The 25,485-nt window shown below is 43.6% G+C and overlaps 1 protein-coding gene across 1 annotated transcript in view; it reads right to left on the bottom strand.

Annotated features, from left to right (window-relative positions):
• Positions 1–25,485, bottom strand: part of KIF26B (kinesin family member 26B) — a 507,120-nt gene that overhangs the window by 149,666 nt on the left and 331,969 nt on the right. Inside the window, exon 5 of the mRNA XM_088474362.1 lies at positions 20,370–20,553. Within this exon, the coding sequence (XP_088330488.1) occupies positions 20,370–20,553 (184 nt within the window). The remainder of the gene's footprint in view (positions 1–20,369; positions 20,554–25,485) is intronic.

Genomic DNA, 25,485 nt, shown 5'->3' on the forward strand with positions numbered 1-25,485 from the left:
TGTTAGTATTATTTCAAACAAGTCACTGATAATTATGTGCCAAGGTTAACATTCACTTAACTGGGTGTTAACATTTGCTGGCGCATAATGAGAAAACATAAATAACCAAGCTGAATACTCTACTGATTATTATTCCAGGTGTTTGCTTCACAAAATGTCAAATCACAGACGTTGCGCCATACTTTAACAATTATTTTAAATCACCCAGAACTCAGTTCAGTTATTTTACCTCTCAGGTGCTACAGGCACATCATGATTTATGATGGAATTTCTAAGCTGCACACATATTTTATGCTTGCAAGCTAAAGCAATCTGTTATTATAAGATACTAGATTAGTACAGTTATCACTCAGCAGCAATCAGTCTTTTAGCTTTTTTATGCTTACTTTTTTTTGTTATATATATACAACAGAAAAAGGGGAAGGGGAAGGGGAAGAAGAGTACAAAACAATTTGAACCATGAAATCGTCCAATTTTAATAAAATGTTACATATTTTAAACCAGAGCTGGACCTAGCCAAATCATATTTTGGGAGGTGACCCCCCCCCCACCCCCCGTGGGATCCTGAAAAGAGGTGTGGCCTTATGGAAGGGGCCTGGTTTCACTGTGCTGTGGACCTTCATCCATTGTGCTGTGCCCCCAGCACCACTCTCCCGGCACAGATCACAGCAAAGCACCCATCACCCAGCACAGCACCCCTTTCCCAGCACAGATCACATCACCCACCACCCCTCTCCCAGCACATATAACAACACCCATCACCCCTCTCCCTGCACATCATCCTTAACCCCTCTCCTAGCACAGCACCACAGCACAGATCACAGCAAAGCACCCATCACCCAGCACAGCACCCCTTTCCCAGCACAGATAACATCACCCAGCACCCCTCTCCCAGCACATATAACAACACCCATCACCCCTCTCCCAGCACATCATCCTTAACCCCTCTCCTAGCACAGCACCCCTCTCCCAGCACATTATCCTTAATCCCTCTCCTAGTACAGCACCCCTCTCCCAGCATATCATCCTTAACCCCTCTCCTAGCACAGCACCCCTCTCCCAGCACAGATCACAGCAAGCACCCCCCTCTCAGCGCAGCACAGTATCCATCACCCCGGCCCTCACTCAGCACAGCACCCCCTCTCCCAGCACAGCATGGTGTCAGCACCCCTCACCTGACCCAGCACCTCTACTCCAGCACAGCAACCCCCCTCACTCAACACCCCGGTCCTCATCCAGCACCCCTCTCCCAGCACAGCACAGAACACAGCACACATCACGCCTCTACCAGCACAGCACCCTTCACACAGCACAGCACCCTTTACCCCTCTCCCAGCACAGCACCCCTCTCGCAGCACAGATCACAGCAAGCACCCCTCTCCCAGCACAGCACAGATCACAGCACCCATCACCCCTCTCCCAGCACAGTATCCATCACCCTGGCCCTCACTCAGCACAGCACCCCCTCTCCCAGCACAGCATGGTGTCAGCACCCCTCACCTGACCCAGCACCTCTACTCCAGGACAGCACCCCCCCTCACCCAACACCCCGGCCCTCACCCAGCACCCCTCTCCCAGCACAGCACATAGCACCCATCACGCCTCTACCAGCACAGCACCCTTCACCGAGCACAGCACCCTTAACCCCTCTCCCAGCACAGCACCTCTCTCCCAGCACAGATCACAGCAAGCACCCCTCTCCCAGCACAGCACAGATCACAGCACCCATCACCCCTCTCCCAGCACAGTATCCATCACCCTGGCCCTCACTCAGCACAGCACCCCCTCTCCCAGCACAGCATGGTGTCAGCACCCCTCACCTGACCCAGCACCTCTATTCCAGCACAGCACTCCCCTCACCCAACACCCCTCTCCCAGCACAGCACAGATCACAGCACCCATCACGCCTCTACCAGCACAGCACCCTTCACCCAGAACAGCACCCTTTACCCCTCTCCCAGCACAGCACCCTTCACCCATCTCCCAGCACAGCAACCCCTCTCCCTGGCAGATCACAGCACAGCAACCCTCTCCCAGCACAGCATCCATCGCCCTAGTCCTAACCCAGCACAACACCCCCATTTCCCAGCACAGCATGGTGTCAGCACCCCTCACCTGACCCAGCATCCCTATCCCAGCACAGCACCCCCTCCCCCAACACCCCGGCCCTCTCCCAGTCCAGCATCCCCTTCCCTGCACAACACAGATCACAGCACCCACCAACCCTTTCCCAGCACAGCATGATGGCACCCCTCACCTGACCCAGAACCCCTAACCCAGCATAGCAGCCTCTCTCACCCAGCACAACAGTCCATGCCCAGCAGCCTGGCCGTCACCCAGTACAGCCCTCACCCAGCACCCCTATATCAGCAGAGCACAACTCTCCCAACACCCCGGCCTGCCCTCTTCCAGTTCCAAATACTATACAGTAACACTTGCGCAACAAGGTCGTGTGTGGTAAGCTCCAAATATCAGAGGTTTGTCCCCCTCTGTATATAGGTAAATAATAGAAGAAGCTCCAAGACAAGCTTGGTCGATTTACCTCAACCTTAATTCTAATGGTATGCAGGTATTAATGAAACCTAAAGCATGTTTTGTTGAAAAGATCACTTTACTATTTATAAAACCATGTTCACAGTAGAGAATAATAATGCGCACATAAGTAATTAACAGAGAATGATGATTCCGAAAAAAACGTTCTAAAGCTAATATATAAATCTAAATAAATACTAAAGAAGAAAGGCTGCAAAAATTGTGTCTCCCTAGTTGAATCACCAACTGAACGTTGTGTTCAAGTTAATATTTTCCTTTATCGGTGTTGTGCCATTCAATAAATGGTTAAAAGGTTAAAAAGGACTCCTCTTCCTTTTTGTATAGTGTGTGTATTGAAGTCTAATTCACCGGATTATTGCGTCCTGTTGTGTCCAGTGTCTGAGTGAGCTGTCACTGTGTCCCTGGATTGGAGTTCTCTGTAGATGCTCTTTGCAGGGTCTCATGGGGTGAAGTGAGAAATGGCTGGGTGCAGGTAGGGAGACCCTTGGCTGGGCTTCGGTGTCCATATGGGACCCGCGGAGGTGAGCGGCTGTCAGCCTGTGATCCCCCGAGTACCTGTACTACGGGCCGAGATGCCCGTTGCCTGGGGAGGGGATAGTGTAGTGCAGGTTTTCTCAAACCATTACCGCATACCCCCTCCACTGTATGGGACTCACCTCGTGCTCCTCTCGCCATCTGTTTCCTTCTTCCCTGACGCTGCCGATGGGAGCTCCGTAACCGCGGTGACTTCCTGGGTCTTTCTGCGCTACGTGACACGTGAATTTCTAGCCGGAGCAGTGTGCAGCTCAGCGGCTTCCTGTGTTTTGTAGCAAACTTGTTACTTTGTAGTTGGTTTGAATGGGAGAACATCTCCAACGTGTTTCTGTCCTTATTGGACCTTCCTCTGGGAGAGTTCAAGAGTTGTGTATCTTCCAGATGTACTTTACTTGAGCGCAGCCTGCAGAGCAAGCCACGGACGGCAGACCACTTTTTCCGGCTCAGGTTGGCAGGTTACGTCCCGTTGCATGTCACCCCAGCACTAACCACTAGCCGCCATCCATGTGCCCCATCCCCGCAAATCTTCGCTGGCTGCTCCGCTGTTTGCCGCTCCTGGGCCCAATCAGAGCTGTCAGCTGAGCTCCAATCATGGACGCTGCACAGTGGCAGTAGCAGCTGCCAGAGTCTCTGCCCAGCCGGAAGCAGGTGCCCCAGCCGTGCCTACCCCAAACCTCCTCTGGCCCTAAGGGGGTTGGATGCCCCTGGGCATTTCAAATGCCCTGGGCATTTGCTTAGTTTGCCTATGCCTAGGGCCGGCTCTGTTTTAAACACATATAAAGACAAGACTTCAAATCATGCTGAATTGTCTATTGTGTCTACAATACAGTAAATAAAGCCTACCGTTTTGAAAGTTACTTCATGGTACTATCGCTCTAGCAATAGACCAGGATATTTAGGCATTCATGTAAAATAACTGGACTTTGTAGCTGGAGTTGCTGGAAGCTAGAAGAGACTTTGAAGTAAAGATATGAACTTGCAAAAGATTAGCATTGTCCAGAGCTTTATACTGGGTACACACTGGAGTGACGGGCATTTGTTTCGACATCGGAACGAATGCCCGTGAACAGTGATTGTGCATCCACACTGGACGACTTTAATGAACTATGGAACGATCACCGTTACATCATTCATTAACAGTGCACTGGCTGCTAGCAATTTCATCAAAAGCTCTGATCATAACAGTATAACAACAGGACTCAGCATTACTGTACTATGTTAATGGGAAGGGATTAGCCACAGTTATCAGGTTAGTTTGGCCAGTATCTTGTATTAAACCAAACTACTGTGGAGGGTTGGGTGATACTGTCAAAATATCAATAAATAAATAAACAAACAAATAAATCCTATAAGAATAAGGGGCAGATGAAGACTACAGAAATGGATATCCATGTGGGATGAGATAAAATAAACTTGTGTAATAAAATCTGTCCCACTGAGAATGCCAAACAGCCACACTCTCAGCATAGCCCTGAGCGCAATAAAGGAACCATTTGAAATTATTTCCCACAGTGTGTAATCCCATGATATTTTGGGATATCAGACAGTTTTCTTTTTTCCTTATCATGCCACCTAATAAAACAGACTGGACTGCAGCTGACATGGGGCCTGATTCAGACCCACTCGCGAGCGGCTGTCCGCTCGCAAGTGGGTCGATGGTCTGCACTGAGCATGCGCACGACGGAGGGAGCTCCGTCGTGCGCATGCGCCAGACACGACGAGCGAAGGACTTTCCTTCGCTCGTTGTGTCCGATCAAAGGGGGCGTGCTGTCAATGTTGATTGACAGCACGCCCCCTTTGGTGGGCGTGCCGGGGGCGTGCCTCCCTGACGGGGGCGTTCCCATGGGAACGCCTCCCGTCAGAAGCCGGCCCACTGACATCACTAGTGATGTCAGTGGGAGTGATTTTGGCTCTGATAGAGCCAAAATCACTCCGGAGCTTGCGGTTGAAAACCTCAACCGCAGGCTCCGGCTCGCAATTTCGATGGTCGCGATGGTCACGACCATCGCGGCCATCAAAATGCACGCTCGTATAGCCTGTGGGTGGTGACCCACAGCTATACGAGCGTCCAGGAGGACGCTCCATGAAAATGGAGCCCGGCCCTCATTCAGAGCGTGCGCTCTGCTCAGAGCGTACGGCTCTGAATGAGGGCCATGGTAAGTGGGAGCTGTCAGGGACTGTAAAACCATATCATAAGATTTGGCCTGATCCTGTACACAACATGTGCTAATCCTCTCACTGCTAGAGATGCCTGCAAAGTGCATTGAGGGAAGCCCTGTAAATGTGAATACTAAGTTAACCTTACTCTAAATCCATAGTGCTCAACTTACAGAAAAGGGTAAAAATGTAAAATTATAAAAAAAAAAATACATGTACAAACACAAAAATGTCATACAGTTTAAATAATGGAAGTTGAGCTATCAATTGGATCCATACCACTAATGTTTTGCATTTTTATATATCTTAAAGTTTTATACAGCTTAATAGATAAAGCACATCAATAGGCAGTGTTATTGCATACAATGTATTAGTAGTCAATTCCCATGTGTCTTTATTTTATTAATGCATCTATTGTATATTTTTTGTTACAGTATCCCCTAGGTAATGCATACTCCCTACTATTAGTCCCAACAGACCATACGTTATTCTTATAAAGGCGCATGGTCTAATGGTTTCAGGCATTGGATTTGCAAAGCAGCCGGTGAGCATCTCAATACATATAGACATTTGCATATTATCTCACAGTATCTCTGTAAAAAGTCACAGTCACAGCGAGATTAGCGTACAACTCTGAATCAGTCCTTAGTCCGCATTTGGCAAGGAGATTTTAAGTCTTAATCTTCCCAGACTTACCCTTACCACACAATACAGCAAAATGAATTGAGAGTCATGGTCTGTTTAGACTACACTAATTCCTGTGAAATGTGTATTTACGAAAATAGTGGAAAGGGGAACATGAAGATTGCATACCTGGATAGGAAAAGTGAAAAGGGAACATGAAGATTGCATAGCTGCATAGGAAAAGTGATCGGGGAACATGAAGATTGCATAGCTGGAAAGGAAAAGTCAAAGGGGAACATGAAGATTGCATAGCTGGAAAGGAAAAGTGAAAGGGGAACATGAAGATTGCGTAGCTGGAATGGAAAAGTGAAAGGGGAACATGAAGATTGCATAGCTGGAAAGGAAAAGTGAAAGGGGAACATGAAGATTGTATAGCTGGAAAGGAAAAGTGATCGGGGAACATGAAGATTGCATAGCTGGAAAGGAAAAGTGAAAGGGGAACATGAAGATTGCATAGCTGGATAGGAAAAGTGAAAGGGGAACATGAAGATTGCATAGCTGGAAAGGAAAAGTGAAAGGGGAACATGAAGATTGCATAGCTGGAAAGGAAAAGTGAAAGGGGATCATGAAGATTGCATAGCTGGAAAGGAAAAATGAAAGGGGAACATGAAGATTGCATAGCTGGAAAGGAAAAGTGAAAGTGGAACATGAAGATTGCATAGCTGCATAGGAAAAGTGATCGGGGAACATGAAGATTGCATAGCTGGAAAGGAAAAGTGAAAGGGGAACATGAAGATTGTATAGCTGGAAAGGAAAAGTGATTGGGGAACATGAAGATTGCATAGCTGGAAAGGAAAAGTGAAAGGGGAACATGAAGATTGCATAGCTGGATAGGAAAAGTGAAAGGGGAACATGAAGATTGCATAGCTGGAAAGGAAAAGTGAAAGGGGAACATGAAGATTGCATACCTGGATAGGAAAAGTGAAAAGGGAACATGAAGATTGCATAGCTGGATAGGAAAAGTGAAAAGGGAACATGAAGATTGCATAGCTGGACAGGAAAAGTGAAAAGGGAACATGAAGATTGCATAGCTGGATAGGAAAAGTGAAAGGGGAACATGAAGATTGCATAGCTGCATAGGAAAAGTGATCGGGGAACATGAAGATTGCATAGCTGGAAAGGAAAAGTGAAAGGGGAACATGAAGATTGCATAGCTGGATAGGAAAAGTGAAAAGGGAACATGAAGATTGCATAGCTGGATAGGAAAAGTGAAAAGGGAACATGAAGATTGCATAGCTGGAAAGGAAAAGTGAAAGGGGAACATGAAGATTGCATAGCTGCATAGGAAAAGTGATCGGGGAACATGAAGATTGCATAGCTGGAAAGGAAAAGTGAAAGGGGAACATGAAGATTGCATAGCTGCATAGGAAAAGTGATCGGGGAACATGAAGATTGCATAGCTGGAAAGGAAAAATGAAAGGGGAACATGAAGATTGCATAGCTGGAAAGGAAAAGTGAAAGGGGAACATGAAGATTGCGTAGCTGGAATGGAAAAGTGAAAGGGGAACATGAAGATTGCATAGCTGGAAAGGAAAAGTGATCGGGGAACATGAAGATTGCATAGCTGGAAAGGAAAAGTGATCGGGGAACATGAAGATTGCATAGCTGGAAAGGAAAAGTGAAAGGGGAACACGAAAATTGCGTAGCTGGAATGGAAAAGTGAAAGGGGAACATGAAGATTGCATAGCTGGAAAGGAAAAGTGAAAGGGGAACATGAAGATTGTATAGCTGGAAAGGAAAAGTGATCGGGGAACATGAAGATTGCATAGCTGGAAAGGAAAAGTGAAAGGGGATCATGAAGATTGCATAGCTGGAAAGGAAAAATGAAAGGGGAACATGAAGATTGCATAGCTGGAAAGGAAAAGTGAAAGTGGAACATGAAGATTGCATAGCTGCATAGGAAAAGTGATCGGGGAACATGAAGATTGCATAGCTGGAAAGGAAAAGTGAAAGGGGAACATGAAGATTGTATAGCTGGAAAGGAAAAGTGAAAGGGGAACATGAAGATTGCATAGCTGGAAAGGAAAAGTGAAAGGGGAACATGAAGATTGCATAGCTGGATAGGAAAAGTGAAAGGGGAACATGAAGATTGCATAGCTGGAAAGGAAAAGTGAAAGGGGAACATGAAGATTGCATACCTGGATAGGAAAAGTGAAAAGGGAACATGAAGATTGCATAGCTGGATAGGAAAAGTGAAAAGGGAACATGAAGATTGCATAGCTGGACAGGAAAAGTGAAAGGGGAACATGAAGATTGCATAGCTGGATAGGAAAAGTGAAAGGGGAACATGAAGATTGCATAGCTGCATAGGAAAAGTGATCGGGGAACATGAAGATTGCATAGCTGGAAAGGAAAAGTGAAAGGGGAACATGAAGATTGCATAGCTGGATAGGAAAAGTGAAAAGGGAACATGAAGATTGCATAGCTGGATAGGAAAAGTGAAAAGGGAACATGAAGATTGCATAGCTGGAAAGGAAAAGTGAAAGGGGAACATGAAGATTGCATAGCTGCATAGGAAAAGTGATCGGGGAACATGAAGATTGCATAGCTGGAAAGGAAAAGTGAAAGGGGAACATGAAGATTGCATAGCTGGAAAGGAAAAGTGAAAGGGGAACATGAAGATTGCGTAGCTGGAATGGAAAAGTGAAAGGGGAACATGAACATTGCATAGCTGGAAAGGAAAAGTGATTGGGGAACATGAAGATTGCATAGCTGGAAAGGAAAAGTGATCGGGGAACATGAAGATTGCGTAGCTGGAATGGAAAAGTGAAAAGGGGAACATGAAGATTGCATAGCTAGAAAGGAAAAGTGAAAGGGGAACATGAAGATTGAATAGCTGGAAAGGAAAAGTGATCGGGGAACATGAAGATTGCATAGCTGGAAAGGAAAAGTGAAAGGGGAACATGAAGATTGCATAGCTGGATAGGAAAAGTGAAAGGGGAACATGAAGATTGCATAGCTGGAAAGGAAAAGTGAAAGGGGAACATGAAGAGTGCATACCTGGATAGGAAAAGTGAAAAGGGAACATGAAGATTGCATAGCTGGATAGGAAAAGTGAAAGGGGAACATGAAGATTGCATAGCTGCATAGGAAAAGTGATCGGGGAACATGAAGATTGCATAGCTGGAAAGGAAAAGTGAAAGGGGAACATGAAGATTGCGTAGCTGGAAAGGAAAAGTGAAAGGGGAACATGAAGATTGCGTAGCTGGAATGGAAAAGTGAAAGGGGAACATGAAGATTGCGTAGCTGGAAAGGAAAAGTGAAAGGGGAACATGAAGATTGTATAGCTGGAAAGGAAAAGTGATCGGGGAACATGAAGATTGCATAGCTGGAAAGGAAAAGTGAAAGGGGAACATGAAGATTGCATAGCTGGAAAGGAAAAGTGAAAGGGGAACATGAAGATTGCATAGCTGGAAAGGAAAAGTGAAAGGGGAACATGAAGATTGCATAGCTGGAAAGGAAAAATGAAAGGGGAACATGAAGATTGCATAGCTGGAAAGGAAAAGTGAAAGGGGAACATGAAGATTGCATAGCTGCATAGGAAAAGTGATCGGGGAACATGAAGATTGCATAGCTGGATAGGAAAAGTGATCGGGGAACATGAAGATTGCATAGCTGGAAAGGAAAAGTGAAAGGGGAACATGAAGATTGCATAGCTGGAAAGGAAAAGTGAAAGGGGAACATGAAGATTGCATAGTTGGAAAGGAAAAGTGAAAAGGGAACATGAAGATTGCATAGCTGGAAAGGAAAAGTGAAAGGGGAACATGAAGATTGCATAGCTGGAAAGGAAAAGTGAAAGGGGAACATGAAGATTGCATAGCTGGAAAGGAAAAGTGAAAGGGGAACATGAAGATTGCATACCTGGATAGGAAAAGTGAAAGGGGAACATGAAGATTGCATACCTGGATAGGAAAAGTGAAAAGGGAACATGAAGATTGCATAGCTGGATAGGAAAAGTGAAAGGGGAACATGAAGATTGCATAACTGCATAGAAAAAGTGATCGGGGAACATGAAGATTGCATAGCTGGAAAGGAAAAGTGAAAGGGGAACATGAAGATTGCATAGCTGCATAGGAAAAGTGATCGGGGAACATGAAGATTGCATAGCTGGAAAGGAAAAGTGAAAGGGGAACATGAAGATTGCATAGCTGGAAAGGAAAAGTGAAAGGGGAACATGAAGATTGCGTAGCTGGAATGGAAAAGTGAAAGGGGAACATGAAGATTGCATAGATGGAAAGGAAAAGTGATCGGGGAACATGAAGATTGCATAGCTGGAAAGGAAAAGTGATCGGGGAACATGAAGATTGCATAGCTGGAAAGGAAAAGTGAAAGGGGAACACGAAAATTGCGTAGCTGGAATGGAAAAGTGAAAGGGGAACATGAAGATTGCATAGCTGGAAAGGAAAAGTGAAAGGGGAACATGAAGATTGTATAGCTGGAAAGGAAAAGTGATCGGGGAACATGAAGATTGCATAGCTGGAAAGGAAAAGTGATCGGGGAAGATGAAGATTGCATAGCTGGATAGGAAAAGTGAAAGGGGAACATGAAGATTGCATAGCTGGAAAGGAAAAGTGAAAGGGGAACATGAAGATTGCATAGCTGGAAAGGAAAAGTGAAAGGGGATCATGAAGATTGCATAGCTGGAAAGGAAAAATGAAAGGGGAACATGAAGATTGCATAGCTGGAAAGGAAAAGTGAAAGTGGAACATGAAGATTGCATAGCTGCATAGGAAAAGTGATCGGGGAACATGAAGATTGCATAGCTGGAAAGGAAAAGTGAAAGGGGAACATGAAGATTGTATAGCTGGAAAGGAAAAGTGAAAGGGGAACATGAAGATTGCATAGCTGGAAAGGAAAAGTGAAAGGGGAACATGAAGATTGCATAGCTGGATAGGAAAAGTGAAAGGGGAACATGAAGATTGCATAGCTGGAAAGGAAAAGTGAAAGGGGAACATGAAGATTGCATACCTGGATAGGAAAAGTGAAAAGGGAACATGAAGATTGCATAGCTGGATAGGAAAAGTGAAAAGGGAACATGAAGATTGCATAGCTGGACAGGAAAAGTGAAAGGGGAACATGAAGATTGCATAGCTGGATAGGAAAAGTGAAAGGGGAACATGAAGATTGCATAGCTGCATAGGAAAAGTGATCGGGGAACATGAAGATTGCATAGCTGGAAAGGAAAAGTGAAAGGGGAACATGAAGATTGCATAGCTGGATAGGAAAAGTGAAAAGGGAACATGAAGATTGCATAGCTGGATAGGAAAAGTGAAAAGGGAACATGAAGATTGCATAGCTGGAAAGGAAAAGTGAAAGGGGAACATGAAGATTGCATAGCTGCATAGGAAAAGTGATCGGGGAACATGAAGATTGCATAGCTGGAAAGGAAAAGTGAAAGGGGAACATGAAGATTGCATAGCTGCATAGGAAAAGTGATCGGGGAACATGAAGATTGCATAGCTGGAAAGGAAAAGTGAAAGGGGAACATGAAGATTGCATAGCTGGAAAGGAAAAGTGAAAGAGGAACATGAAGATTGCGTAGCTGGAATGGAAAAGTGAAAGGGGAACATGAACATTGCGTAGCTGGAAAGGAAAAGTGATTGGGGAACATGAAGATTGCATAGCTGGAAAGGAAAAGTGATCGGGGAACATGAAGATTGCATAGCTGGAAAGGAAAAGTGAAAGGGGAACATGAAGATTGCATAGCTGGATAGGAAAAGTGAAAGGGGAACATGAAGATTGCATAGCTGGAAAGGAAAAGTGAAAGGGGAACATAAAGATTGCATAGCTGGAAAGGAAAAGTGAAAGGGGAACATGAAGATTGCATAGCTGGAAAGGAAAAATGAAAGGGGAACATGAAGATTGCATAGCTGGAAAGGAAAAGTGAAAGGGGAACATGAAGATTGCATAGCTGCATAGAAAAAGTGATCGGGGAACATGAAGATTGCATAGCTGGAAAGGAAAAGTGAAAGGGGAACATGAAGATTGCGTAGCTGGAAAGGAAAAGTGAAAGGGGAACATGAAGATTGCGTAGCTGGAATGGAAAAGTGAAAGGGGAACATGAAGATTGCATAGCTGGAAAGGAAAAGTGAAAGGGGAACATGAAGATTGTATAGCTGGAAAGGAAAAGTGATCGGGGAACATGAAGATTGCATAGCTGGACAGGAAAAGTGAAAGGGGAACATGAAGATTGCATAGCTGGAAAGGAAAAGTGAAAGGGGAACATGAAGATTGCATAGCTGGAAAGGAAAAGTGAAAGGGGAACATGAAGATTGCATAGCTGGAAAGGAAAAATGAAAGGGGAACATGAAGATTGCATAGCTGGAAAGGAAAAGTGAAAGGGGAACATGAAGATTGCATAGCTGCATAGGAAAAGTGATCGGGGACCATGAAGATTGCATAGCTGGATAGGAAAAGTGATCGGGGAACATGAAGATTGCATAGCTGGAAAGGAAAAGTGAAAGGGGAACATGAAGATTGCATAGCTGGAAAGGAAAAGTGAAAAGGGAACATGAAGATTGCATAGCTGGAAAGGAAAAGTGAAAGGGGAACATGAAGATTGCATAGCTGGAAAGGAAAAGTGAAAGGGGAACATGAAGATTGCATAGCTGGAAAGGAAAAGTGAAAGGGGAACATGAAGATTGCATACCTGGATAGGAAAAGTGAAAGGGGAACATGAAGATTGCATACCTGGATAGGAAAAGTGAAAGGGGAACATGAAGATTGCATACCTGGATAGGAAAAGTGAAAAGGGAACATGAAGATTGCATAGCTGGACAGGAAAAGTGAAAGGGGAACATGAAGATTGCATAGCTGGAAAGGAAAAGTGAAAGGGGAACATGAAGATTGCATAGCTGGAAAGGAAAAGTGAAAGGGGAACATGAAGATTGCATAGCTGGAAAGGAAAAATGAAAGGGGAACATGAAGATTGCATAGCTGGAAAGGAAAAGTGAAAGGGGAACATGAAGATTGCATAGCTGCATAGGAAAAGTGATCGGGGAACATGAAGATTGCATAGCTGGATAGGAAAAGTGATCGGGGAACATGAAGATTGCATAGCTGGAAAGGAAAAGTGAAAGGGGAACATGAAGATTGCATAGCTGGAAAGGAAAAGTGAAAGGGGAACATGAAGATTGCATAGCTGGAAAGGAAAAGTGAAAAGGGAACATGAAGATTGCATAGCTGGAAAGGAAAAGTGAAAGGGGAACATGAAGATTGCATAGCTGGAAAGGAAAAGTGAAAGGGGAACATGAAGATTGCATAGCTGGAAAGGAAAAGTGAAAGGGGAACATGAAGATTGCATACCTGGATAGGAAAAGTGAAAAGGGAACATGAAGATTGCATAGCTGGATAGGAAAAGTGAAAGGGGAACATGAAGATTGCGTAGCTGGATAGGAAAAGTGAAAGGGGAACATGAAGATTGCGTAGCTGGAAAGGAAAAGTGAAAGGGGAACATGAAGATTTCGTAGCTGGAATGGAAAAGTGAAAGGGGAACATGAAGATTGCATAGCTGGAAAGGAAAAGTGAAAGGGGAACATGAAGATTGTATAGCTGGAAAGGAAAAGTGATCGGGGAACATGAAGATTGCATAGCTGGATAGGAAAAGTGAAAGGGGAACATGAAGATTGCATTGCTGGAAAGGAAAAGTGAAAGGGGAACATGAAGATTGCATAGCTGGAAAGGAAAAATGAAAGGGGAACATGAAGATTGCATAGCTGGAAAGGAAAAGTGAAAGGGGAACATGAAGATTGCACAGCTGCATAGGAAAAGTGATCGGGGAACATGAAGATTGCATAGCTGGATAGGAAAAGTGATCGGGGAACATGAAGATTGCATAGCTGGAAAGGAAAAGTGAAAGGGGAACATGAAGATTGCATAGCTGGAAAGGAAAAGTGAAAGGGGAACATGAAGATTGCATAGCTGGAAAGGAAAAGTGAAAGGGGAACATGAAGATTGCATAGCTGGAAAGGAAAAGTGATCGGGGAACATGAAGATTGCATAGCTGGAAAGGAAGAGTGAAAGGGGAACATGAAGATTGCATAGCTGGAAAGGAAAAGTGAAAGGGGAACATGAAGATTGCATAGCTGGAAAGGAAAAGTGAAAGGGGAACATGAAGATTTCGTAGCTGGAATGGAAAAGTGAAAGGGGAACATGAAGATTGCATAGCTGGAAAGGAAAAGTGAAAGGGGAACATGAAGATTGTATAGCTGGAAAGGAAAAGTGATCGGGGAACATGAAGATTGCATAGCTGGAAAGGAAAAGTGAAAGGGGAACATGAAGATTGCATAGCTGGATAGGAAAAGTGAAAGGGGAACATGAAGATTGCATTGCTGGAAAGGAAAAGTGAAAGGGGAACATGAAGATTGCATAGCTGGAAAGGAAAAATGAAAGGGGAACATGAAGATTGCATAGCTGGAAAGGAAAAGTGAAAGGGGAACATGAAGATTGCATAGCTGCATAGGAAAAGTGATCGGGGAACATGAAGATTGCATAGCTGGATAGGAAAAGTGATCGGGGAACATGAAGATTGCATAGCTGGAAAGGAAAAGTGAAAGGGGAACATGAAGATTGCATAGCTGGAAAGGAAAAGTGAAAGGGGAACATGAAGATTGCATAGCTGGAAAGGAAAAGTGAAAGGGGAACATGAAGATTGCATAGCTGGAAAGGAAAAGTGATCGGGGAACATGAAGATTGCATAGCTGGAAAGGAAGAGTGAAAGGGGAACATGAAGATTGCATAGCTGGAAAGGAAAAGTGAAAGGGGAACATGAAGATTGCATAGCTGGAAAGGAAAAGTGAAAAGGGAACATGAAGATTGCATAGCTGGAAAGGGAAAGTGAAAGGGGAACAGGAAGATTGCATAGCTGGAAAGGAAAAGTGAAAGGGGAACATGAAAATTGTATAGCTGGATAGGAAAAGTGAAAGGGGAACATGAAAATTGCATAGCTGGATAGGATAAGTGAAAGGGGAACATGAAGATTGCGTAGCTGGAATGGAAAAGTGAAAGGGGAACATGAAGATTGCATAGCTGGAAAGGAAAAGTGAAAGGGGAACATGAAGATTGCATAGCTGGAAAGGAAAAGTGATCGGGGAACATGAAGATTGCATAGCTGGAAAGGAAAAGTGAAAGGGGAACATGAAGATTGCATAGCTGGATAGGAAAAGTGAAAGGGGAACATGAAGATTGCATTGCTGGAAAGGAAAAGTGAAAGGGGAACATGAAGATTGCATAGCTGGAAAGGAAAAGTGAAAGGGGAACATGAAGATTGCATAGCTGGAAAGAAAAAGTGAAAGGGGAACATGAAGATTGCATAGCTGGAAAGGAAGAGTGAAAGGGGAACATGAAGATTGCATAGCTGGAAAGGAAAAGTGAAAGGGGAACATGAAGATTGCATAGCTGGATAGGAAAAGTGAAAGGGGAACATGAAGATTGCATAGCTGGAAAGGAAAAATGAAAGGGGAACATGAAGATTACATAGCTGGAAAGGAAAAGTGAAAGGGGAACAAGAAGATTGCATAGCTGGAAGGAAAAGTGAAAGGGGAACATGAAGATTGTATAGCTGGATAGGAAAAGTGAAAGGGGAACATGAAGATTGCATAGCTGGATAGGAAAAGTGAAAAGGGAACATGAAGACTGCATAGCTGGAAAGGAAAAGGGGAACATGAAGATTGTATAGCTGGATAGGAAAAGTGAAAGGGGAACATGAAGATTGCATAGCTGGATAGGATAAGTGAAAGGGGAACATGAAGATTACATAGCTGGAAAGGAAAAGTGAAAGGGGAACATGAAGATTTGCATAGCTGGATAGGAAAAGTGAAAGGGGAACATGAAGACTGCATAGCTGGAAAGGAAAAGTGAAAGGGGAACATGAAGATTACATAGCTGGAAAGGAAAAGTGAAAGGGGAACATGAAGATTGTATAGCTGGATAGGAAAAGTGAAAGGGGAACATGAAGATTACATAGCTGGAAAGGAAAAGTGAAAGGGGAACATGAAGATTGCATAGCTGGAAAGGAAAAGTGAAAGGGGAACATGAAGTTTGTATAGCTGGATAGGAAAAGTGAAAGGGGAACATGAAGATTGCATAGCTGGAAAGGAAAAGTGAAAGGGGAACATGAATATTACAGAGCTGGAAAGGAAAAGTGAAAGGGGAACATGAAGATTGTATAGCTGGATAGGAAAAGTGAAAGGGGAACATGAAGACAGCATAGCTGGAAAGGAAAAGTGAAAGGGGAACATGAAGATTACATAGCTGGAAAGGAAAAGTGAAAGGGGAACATGAAGATTGCATAGCTGGAAAGGAAAAGTGAAAGGGGAATATGAAGATTGTATAGCTGGAAAGGAAAAGTGAAAGGGGAACATGAAGATTGCATAGCTGGAAAGGAAAAGTGATCGGGGAACATGAAGATTGCATAGCTGGAAAGGAAAAGTGAAAAGGGAACATGAAGATTGCATAGCTGGATAGGAAAAGTGAAAGGGGAACATGAAGACTGCATAGCTGGAAAGGAAAAGTGAAAGGGGAACATGAAGATTGTATATAGCTGGATAGGAAAAGTGAAAGGGGAACATGAAGACTGCATAGCTGGAAAGGGAAAGGGGAACATGAAGATTACATAGCTGGAAAGGAAAAGTGAAAGGGGAACATGAAGATTGCATAGCTGGATAGAAAAAGTGAAAGGGGAACATGAAGATTGCATAGCTGGAAAGGAAAAGTGAAAGGGGAACATGAAGATTGCATAGCTGGAAAGGAAAAGTGAAAGGGGAACATGAAGATTGCATAGCTGGAAAGGAAAAGTGAAAAGGGAACATGAAGATTGCATAGCTGGATAGGAAAAGTGAAAGGGGAACATGAAGACTGCATAGCTGGAAAGGAAAAGTGAAAGGGGAACATGAAGATTGTATAGGTGGATAGGAAAAGTGAAAGGGGAACATGAAGACTGCATAGCTGGAAAGGAAAAGTGAAAGGGGAACATGAAGATTACATAGCTGGAAAGGAAAAGTGAAAGGGGAACATGAAGATTGCATAGCTGGAAAGGAAAAGTGAAAGGGGAACATGAAGATTGTATAGCTGGAAAGGAAAAGTGAAAGGGGAACATGAAGATTGCATAGCTGGAAAGGAAAAGTGATCGGGGAACATGAAGATTGCATAGCTGGAAAGGAAAAGTGAAAGGGGAACATGAAGATTGCATAGCTGGATAGAAAAAGTGAAAGGGGAACATGAAGATTGCATAGCTGGAAAGGAAGAGTGAAAGGGGAACATGAAGATTGCATAGCTGGAAAGGAAAAGTGAAAGGGGAACATGAAGATTGCATAGCTGGATAGGAAAAGTGAAAGGGGAACATGAAGATTGCATAGCTGGAAAGGAAAAATGAAAGGGGAACATGAAGATTACATAGCTGGAAAGGAAAAGTGAAAGGGGAACAAGAAGATTGCATAGCTGGAAGGAAAAGTGAAAGGGGAACATGAAGATTGTATAGCTGGATAGGAAAAGTGAAAGGGGAACATGAAGATTGCATAGCTGGATAGGAAAAGTGAAAAGGGAACATGAAGACTGCATAGCTGGAAAGGAAAAGGGGAACATGAAGATTGTATAGCTGGATAGGAAAAGTGAAAGGGGAACATGAAGATTGCATAGCTGGATAGGATAAGTGAAAGGGGAACATGAAGATTACATAGCTGGAAAGGAAAAGTGAAAGGGGAACATGAAGATTGCATAGCTGGATAGGAAAAGTGAAAGGGGAACATGAAGACTGCATAGCTGGAAAGGAAAAGTGAAAGGGGAACATGAAGATTACATAGCTGGAAAGGAAAAGTGAAAGGGGAACATGAAGATTGTATAGCTGGATAGGAAAAGTGAAAGGGGAACATGAAGATTACATAGCTGGAAAGGAAAAGTGAAAGGGGAACATGAAGATTGCATAGCTGGAAAGGAAAAGTGAAAGGGGAACATGAAGATTGTATAGCTGGATAGGAAAAGTGAAAGGGGAACATGAAGATTGCATAGCTGGAAAGGAAAAGTGAAAGGGGAACATGAATATTACAGAGCTGGAAAGGAAAAGTGAAAGGGGAACATGAAGATTGTATAGCTGGATAGGAAAAGTGAAAGGGGAACATGAAGACAGCATAGCTGGAAAGGAAAAGTGAAAGGGGAACATGAAGATTACATAGCTGGAAAGGAAAAGTGAAAGGGGAACATGAAGATTGCATAGCTGGAAAGGAAAAGTGAAAGGGGAATATGAAGATTGTATAGCTGGAAAGGAAAAGTGAAAGGGGAACATGAAGATTGCATAGCTGGAAAGGAAAAGTGATCGGGGAACATGAAGATTGCATAGCTGGAAAGGAAAAGTGAAAAGGGAACATGAAGATTGCATAGCTGGATAGGAAAAGTGAAAGGGGAACATGAAGACTGCATAGCTGGAAAGGAAAAGTGAAAGGGGAACATGAAGATTGTATATAGCTGGATAGGAAAAGTGAAAGGGGAACATGAAGACTGCATAGCTGGAAAGGAAAAGGGAAAGGGGAACATGAAGATTACATAGCTGGAAAGGAAAAGTGAAAGGGGAACATGAAGATTGCATAGCTGGATAGAAAAAGTGAAAGGGGAACATGAAGATTGCATAGCTGGAAAGGAAAAGTGAAAGGGGAACATGAAGATTGCATAGCTGTAAAGGAAAAGTGAAAGGGGAACATGAAGATTGCATAGCTGGAAAGGAAAAGTGAAAAGGGAACATGAAGATTGCATAGCTGGATAGGAAAAGTGAAAGGGGAACATGAAGACTGCATAGCTGGAAAGGAAAAGTGAAAGGGGAACATGAAGATTGCATAGCTGGAAAGGAAAAGTGAAAGGGGAACATGAAGATTGCATAGCTGGAAAGGAAAAGTGAAAGGGGAACATGAAGATTACATAGCTGGAAAGGAAAAGTGAAAGGGGAACATGAAGATTGTATAGGTGGATAGGAAAAGTGAAAGGGGAACATGAAGACTGCATAGCTGGAAAGGAAAAGTGAAAGGGGAACATGAAGATTACATAGCTGGAAAGGAAAAGTGAAAGGGGAACATGAAGATTGCATAGCTGGAAAGGAAAAGTGAAAGGGGAACATGAAGATTGTATAGCTGGAAAGGAAAAGTGAAAGGGGAACATGAAGATTGCATAGCTGGAAAGGAAAAGTGATCGGGGAACATGAAGATTGCATAGCTGGAAAGGAAAAGTGAAAGGGGAACATGAAGATTGTATAGCTGGATAGGAAAAGTGAAAGGGGAACATGAAGACTGCATAGCTGGAAAGGAAAAGTGAAAGGGGAACATGAAGATTGTATAGCTGGAAAGGAAAAGTGAAAGGGGAATATGAAGATTGTATAGCTGGAAAGGAAAAGTGAAAGGGGAACATGAATATTGTATAGCTGGAAAGGAAAAGTGAAAGGGGAACATGAAGATTGTATAGCTGGATAGGAAAAGTGAAAGGGGAACATGAAGATTGCATAGCTGGAAAGGAAAAGTGAAAGGGGAACATGAAGATTACATAGCTGGAAAGGAAAAGTGAAAGGGGATCATGAAGATTGTATAGCTGGATAGGAAAAGTGAAAGGGGAACATGAAGACTGCATAGCTGGAAAGGAAAAGTGAAAGGGGAACATGAAGATTACATAGCTGGAAAGGAAAAGTGAAAGGGGAACATGAAGATTGCATAGCTGGAAAGGAAAAGTGAAAGGGGAACATGAAGATTGTATAGCTGGAAAGGAAAAGTGAAAGGGGAACATGAAGATTGCATAGCTGGAAAGGAAAAGTGATCGGGGAACATGAAGATTGCATAGCTGGAAAGGAAAAGTGAAAGGGGAACATGAAGATTGTATAGCTGGATAGGAAAAGTGAAAGGGGAACATGATGACTGCATAGCTGGAAAGGAAAAGTGAAAGGGGAACATGAAGATTGTATAGCTGGAAAGGAAAAGTGAAAGGGGAATATGAAGATTGTATAGCTGGAAAGGAAAAGTGAAAGGGGAACATGAATATTGTATAGCTGGAAAGGAAAAGTGAAAGGGGAACATGAAGATTGTATAGCTGGAAAGGAAAAGTGAAAGCGGAACATGAAGATTGCATAGCTGGAAAGGAAAAGTGATCGGGGAACATGAAGATTGCATAGCTGGAAAGGAAAAGTGAAAAGGGAACATGAAGATTGCGTAGCTGGAAAGGAAAAGTGAAAGGGGAACATGAAGATTGCATAGCTGGAAAGGAAAAGTGAAAGGGGAACATGAAGATTGCGTAGCTGGAAAGGAAAAGTGAAAAGGGAACATGAAGATTGCGTAGCTGGAAGTTTGCAGTTCACAAAAAAGAGCCTGTTCCATCGCAAAATTCTTTTTGCTCAAAATGTTGCCGCGATTTTGCTCAGCTCTTAAAAAAAGCTTATACATTTATAGTTGTTATTATAATGGTCACAGTGGACTTACCTTTCCTAGTCCGGGAGTGTCTTTCACTTTGTTAACTGCCCTTAATAAACATGGTGGTGCAGGCGGGGGACAAGTCTGTAGAATTCCACAGAAGCTTGTGGAGAAAATTGGGGGCTCAGACACCAGTGAAGGAACTGTCCTCTGCTTCTTCTTTTTGGAGGACAGGTTTAATTTCTCGGCAGCCCTGTAAAGAACCAGTATAAGAAGTTACAAATGAAACCAATGAAGTGAGATATAATATTTACATAGTTAACTGCAATGTGTCAGCAAGGAAGGAGCAATATAAGGAAGGAGGAATATAAAGACAGTGGTAATTAGTGGTAATTAGTGCTTTCTAGCTGGACACTTGTCTGTTTGACAACTCAACAGTTCACAAGTGTTCACTACTATTCCTCCCTGCATGACCTGACACACAACAACTCCCAGCTATTCTTCTCTGCATGCCAGTACACATGATCTGCATAGATAATCTCAGTGTAACAGTAACTCATGGCTTTCTGACAACAATAAACATTTATTATAGTAAAAGTGGAAGTTTTAGTCATAGAAAATAATAAATCATTTTCAGGTAAGCAGGTAAGAGGCTTTGTTCTTTTTCTGCACTTACACATTTCCATTTGGCATCTTCTAATAATAGCAGAGAGAAGAAACATAGAGTAAGTCATATTTTATATTTTAAAACCCAAATGAATTTTGTCCTTTTTTGATAGCATTAATAACCTTTTGTATGATATTTAAACATGATACCTCTGATTCAACACGTGCAACACATAGCAAGCTTCTACTATTATATGTATGCTAGCAACATGTTATATCCACTAAAAACACTGAACAAGAAACATGTAATGTGACATTTGTGATGCCCTGCTTTAGGGTCATTCAACCTGGGCTGAATGATGCTAACAGTAAATTAAATTTATCTTATTTTCTCTCTCTCTTTTTATTTTAATCATAAACCCTCAGCCAATAATAAGATGGCTTAAAATGTTGTGAATTATTTTCTGCAGCTTAGTGGCTACAAACGACTGCAGGTTGATACTGCTCTGAACTCTGATTGGTCCATCTCATCTCCTGCTAGTCTACAAGTCAACAGTCTTGAAGATTTATTAAGTGATGTGATACTTGTGAAATACCTAAAAACATGAAGGACATCATTTACAGAGCACAATGGATGAACATCCAACCAGAACATATTATGGTGCCTACCTATTCTCCCCTCATGGAAGATAAGATGTCTCCACAAACTAGCAGGGTACCTAGGTTACTGGGTAAGTGGAATAATGTGAAGAAGAGCATTGTGCACAAAGACAATAGTTACACCCCTTTCACTACATAAAATGTGCAGCTTCATTTATGGCTGCCTATCCGTGTGGACTTTGTATGTTCCGCGGGTGATCTGGTTTCCTCCCACACTCCAAGAAACATACTGGTAGACTAGTTGGCTGTGAGCTGTACCCGTGTGTGTATGCGTGCGTGTGTGCGTCAGATGACAAATATTCTCTGCACATCAGTGCATACTGCCCATCTGTGCCACCAAAATTGCAAATGTCACCATCTTGCACAGCAATCAAGCAGATTTTTTTAACAGAAATCACCAGAGAGGATTTCCAGTTGTGCCTTAGCCACATTGTACAGCACTGCAAATCACCTATTGTGGCTGCCTGCATGTATTATTATTTATTATAGGACCTGATTCATACATGTGCACTAATGCAATTGCAGCTACGATTTTGCACGGCTCGCAAATTGCGAAAATATGGTAATGTTTCCAAAGCTTACTGGAGCATAGGGACGCCCACTGCTGCCTTCTCATATCCGTCCAAAGTCGCGCACCAGTGTAAACATCGGTAGCATCGACGCAGATCTGGCAGCGATGCAGCAAGTCTGACCCATCTCAAACACAGCGTTTCTCCTGACACGCAGAGAGCTCACAGGAGATCACAATAGGTAATTTATGCACGCCAATGTAACAGCGTCTGCGTTTTCCTAGCCACCCCCCGTTACCTCCACCAAACACTGACTACATATCACTCACTTTGCAAATGGATCCTCTGTAATCGCCAAACAATCGCTGCCAAGTAACACATAACGCCATTAAGGATAGTGTTCTGAGTATTTAAATTCCAGATATCGCATCCAGACTCTTGAGGGTGTGCTCATGCATTGTACATTTACAATTACACCTCACGGATTTTCTTAAATGTTGTGCATTCGTATTAGGGCTGCCCAGGGGCCAAAGTGCATGACAACAGCATTAGGCTGATGTGATATAGACTATAGAATATACAGTAGACTGTGTTTTTCATATATTGCACTGATAAAACTTCCAGTTCACAGTGATGCAGGATGTCTCATAGCCCTGAGAACAGGGACTTCATTGTACAACTCCCCCAGGTGACGCCATATACGAGGAGGGATCCACTTGCTGGCCCATTTAGGTATGCTCTGGACCAGGGACCTGTGTGCACTATGTAACCCATGTGAGAGCTGAATGAGGCATCTTGAGCTATCTGTTGCCAAACACAGCCCTAAGTAATCACAGTCCATAAGAATTTCCGTCAATTAGTATAATTTCTCACAGCAAATGAGTATATGCAGTTGCATATAAGGTCATTAAATTTACTCTTTATAGGGCCTGATTCAGCAGTGCATGCTAGTGCACTGCTGAACGCAGATTCACGATGTTTGGGAATCTGCGCAGGCGCCAGACCCGTTCTGTGCATATGCAGAACGGGTTTGTGAGGCCGCATGCAAACTGTCAATCACTGACAGTCTGCTGCCGTTTGTGGGCGGGGAGGGGCGGCAATGCCCTCTGTTTCCTGAAACAGAGGCGTGTCGTCGCCGTTGCGGGGGAGGGAAGAAGCCAGGATCTCAGTTGGCTGAGATTTCCTGGCCTCTTCCCCTAAACTGCACTGGCCGGCTGCGGGACTCCATGTTTCACCGCAGCTGGCTCATGTTACGTACTTTAACTGATGCTGCGTTGGACAACGCAGCTCGGATAAGTAATGCACAGGAGGCGTGATGCCTCTTGCTGCATTACCATAACTGCAAGGATCGCAATTGCAAACCTGCCTGCATGCATACATCATATATCTATAGCCTGCGTGCAGTTTTGCAATTACGATCCTTACAGAATCAGGCCCATAGTTCCTTATATAATGTAAAATAATTTTATAGCATGGAATCTAGATTCCTATGGTAAACGAACAATAAATAATGAAATAGGAACCAGTCAAGATGCCGGCGGACGGGATGCCGGACATCAGGATACGACGCCGGAACCCGGACGCCTGACAGAATGCCGACACCGGCATCCCGAAGGGAATCAAGATACCGACATCGGCAACCCGGGGAGGATTAGGTTTAGGGTGCAGGAAGGGGGGTTAGGTTTAGGCACCACCAGGAGGGGTTAGGCACCACCAAGGGGAGGTTAGAGAGAGGCACCACCAGGGGAGGGTTAGGGGGAGAGAAGGGGAGGGTTAGGTTACTCACCGGCCCCTGTCGGGATCTTCGCCATTGAGATGCCGATGTCGGCCTTCTGACCGATGGCATCCCGCCCGCTGGTATATCATACCGATTCAAATGAAATAGCTAATCTTCAAGAAAGTTGCCCGATACAGACTTAAAACTCTGCAAAAATGATTAAGCAGTCTGCCAGGTTTCTGATAGCTAAAGCACGTTTTTGGTGTACATAGATCTATTTCTTCTCATCTATTTTTCAGTTTAATTCTAAATATAAATTATAATCAAATCATCAGCCTGATTTTCACCACATGTGGGATTAATATCTTTTATACTGGAAAAGTACATTTTATCCCATCTTTAATCATACTTGCCTACTTTTGAAAAGCATTTGAGAGAGATTGTGGAAGTAACACGTATGAGCACGGAGGGAAAAGTGGACCCGTGCTGCTACATCTGAGAGGCGTGTGCTAAACATGACTTACATCCAAATGTAAATGAGCCCCAAAGCAGTTAGTAATATCTATTTGTTGATGAAAACACACTAATACTTTTCAGAAAATGCATGTAGCCATAGGGATCATTGTGCTTTATAACCAATGCAGGAAAATTATACTAATGATCCCATTTGAATATATATAATTCTGTTTTTTTTTAGCATAACAGCTTCATAATGGGGGTAAGGTGCAATCAGGGAGATTGCTAGGCTCTTCAGGGAGACAGGGAGATTACTACTATTTCAGGGAGTCTCCCTGACAATCACGGAGGGTTGGCAAGTACAGTATGTCTTTAATACTGCTGCAGATTAGCATTAGACTTGCATTTATGCAGAGATAAAATTTAAATTTTCCTGATAAAGGATGGTTTTAAAGCCAAAAGCGTTAATCCAACAGTGTGGAGTAATTATAAAATCACTTTTCTTTAACCTTTATATATTTAAACCATATGCCTTATAAACACTTTTGTAAAGGTTGGAGGTCAAGTGTACAGTAGTTGAAACTGTTAGGCCTGATTCAGACCCACTCGCGAGCACACAGCTCTCGTAAGCGGGTCGATGGTCCCTCACTGCGCATGCGCGAAACACGGCCGACGACTGGCGCTCCGTCGCTACGGGTCTCGCACCAAAACGGGGTGGCTGTTTGGAGGCGGGCAGGGGGGGTGGCTGGCCAAATGGAGGTGTTCCCGAAGAAACTGCCGTTTGGGGGTGGCCTCAGTAGTGAGTTTCACTGGGAGCTTGCGATGGCCGAGACCCTACCACAAGGGTCTCGTCGCAAGCTCGATGGTCGCAATGGTCGCGACCATCACCTGGCCGCTCGCAAAAGCTGTGGGTGTTCACCCACAGCTTAGCGAGCGGCCAGGTGGCCGGCTCACAAAAAAAAATGCCGCCCTGATTCAGAGCGAGCTCTCTGAAGCAGCGTCCGGCTCTGAATCAGGCCCTGTGTCTACTGCATATATGGAAAAAGTAGAATTATTTTCGGATGACATGCACATAACTGTAGCCATAGTAACTCAAGTGAATTTTTATTGTGAAAAGCTTCTACAAAAACAAGCAAGGTCTATAATTTTATATTGCAATCACTTACAGGCTTGTATCATGTATATTTTGATAATCTTTATGATGAAGTTAATATTTGTGTTATGAAAATTCTAATGC

This window comes from Taudactylus pleione, unplaced genomic scaffold, assembly GCF_031769625.1.
Source record: "Taudactylus pleione unplaced genomic scaffold, aTauple2 ptg000154l, whole genome shotgun sequence".
Lineage (NCBI taxonomy): Eukaryota > Metazoa > Chordata > Amphibia > Anura > Myobatrachidae > Taudactylus > Taudactylus pleione.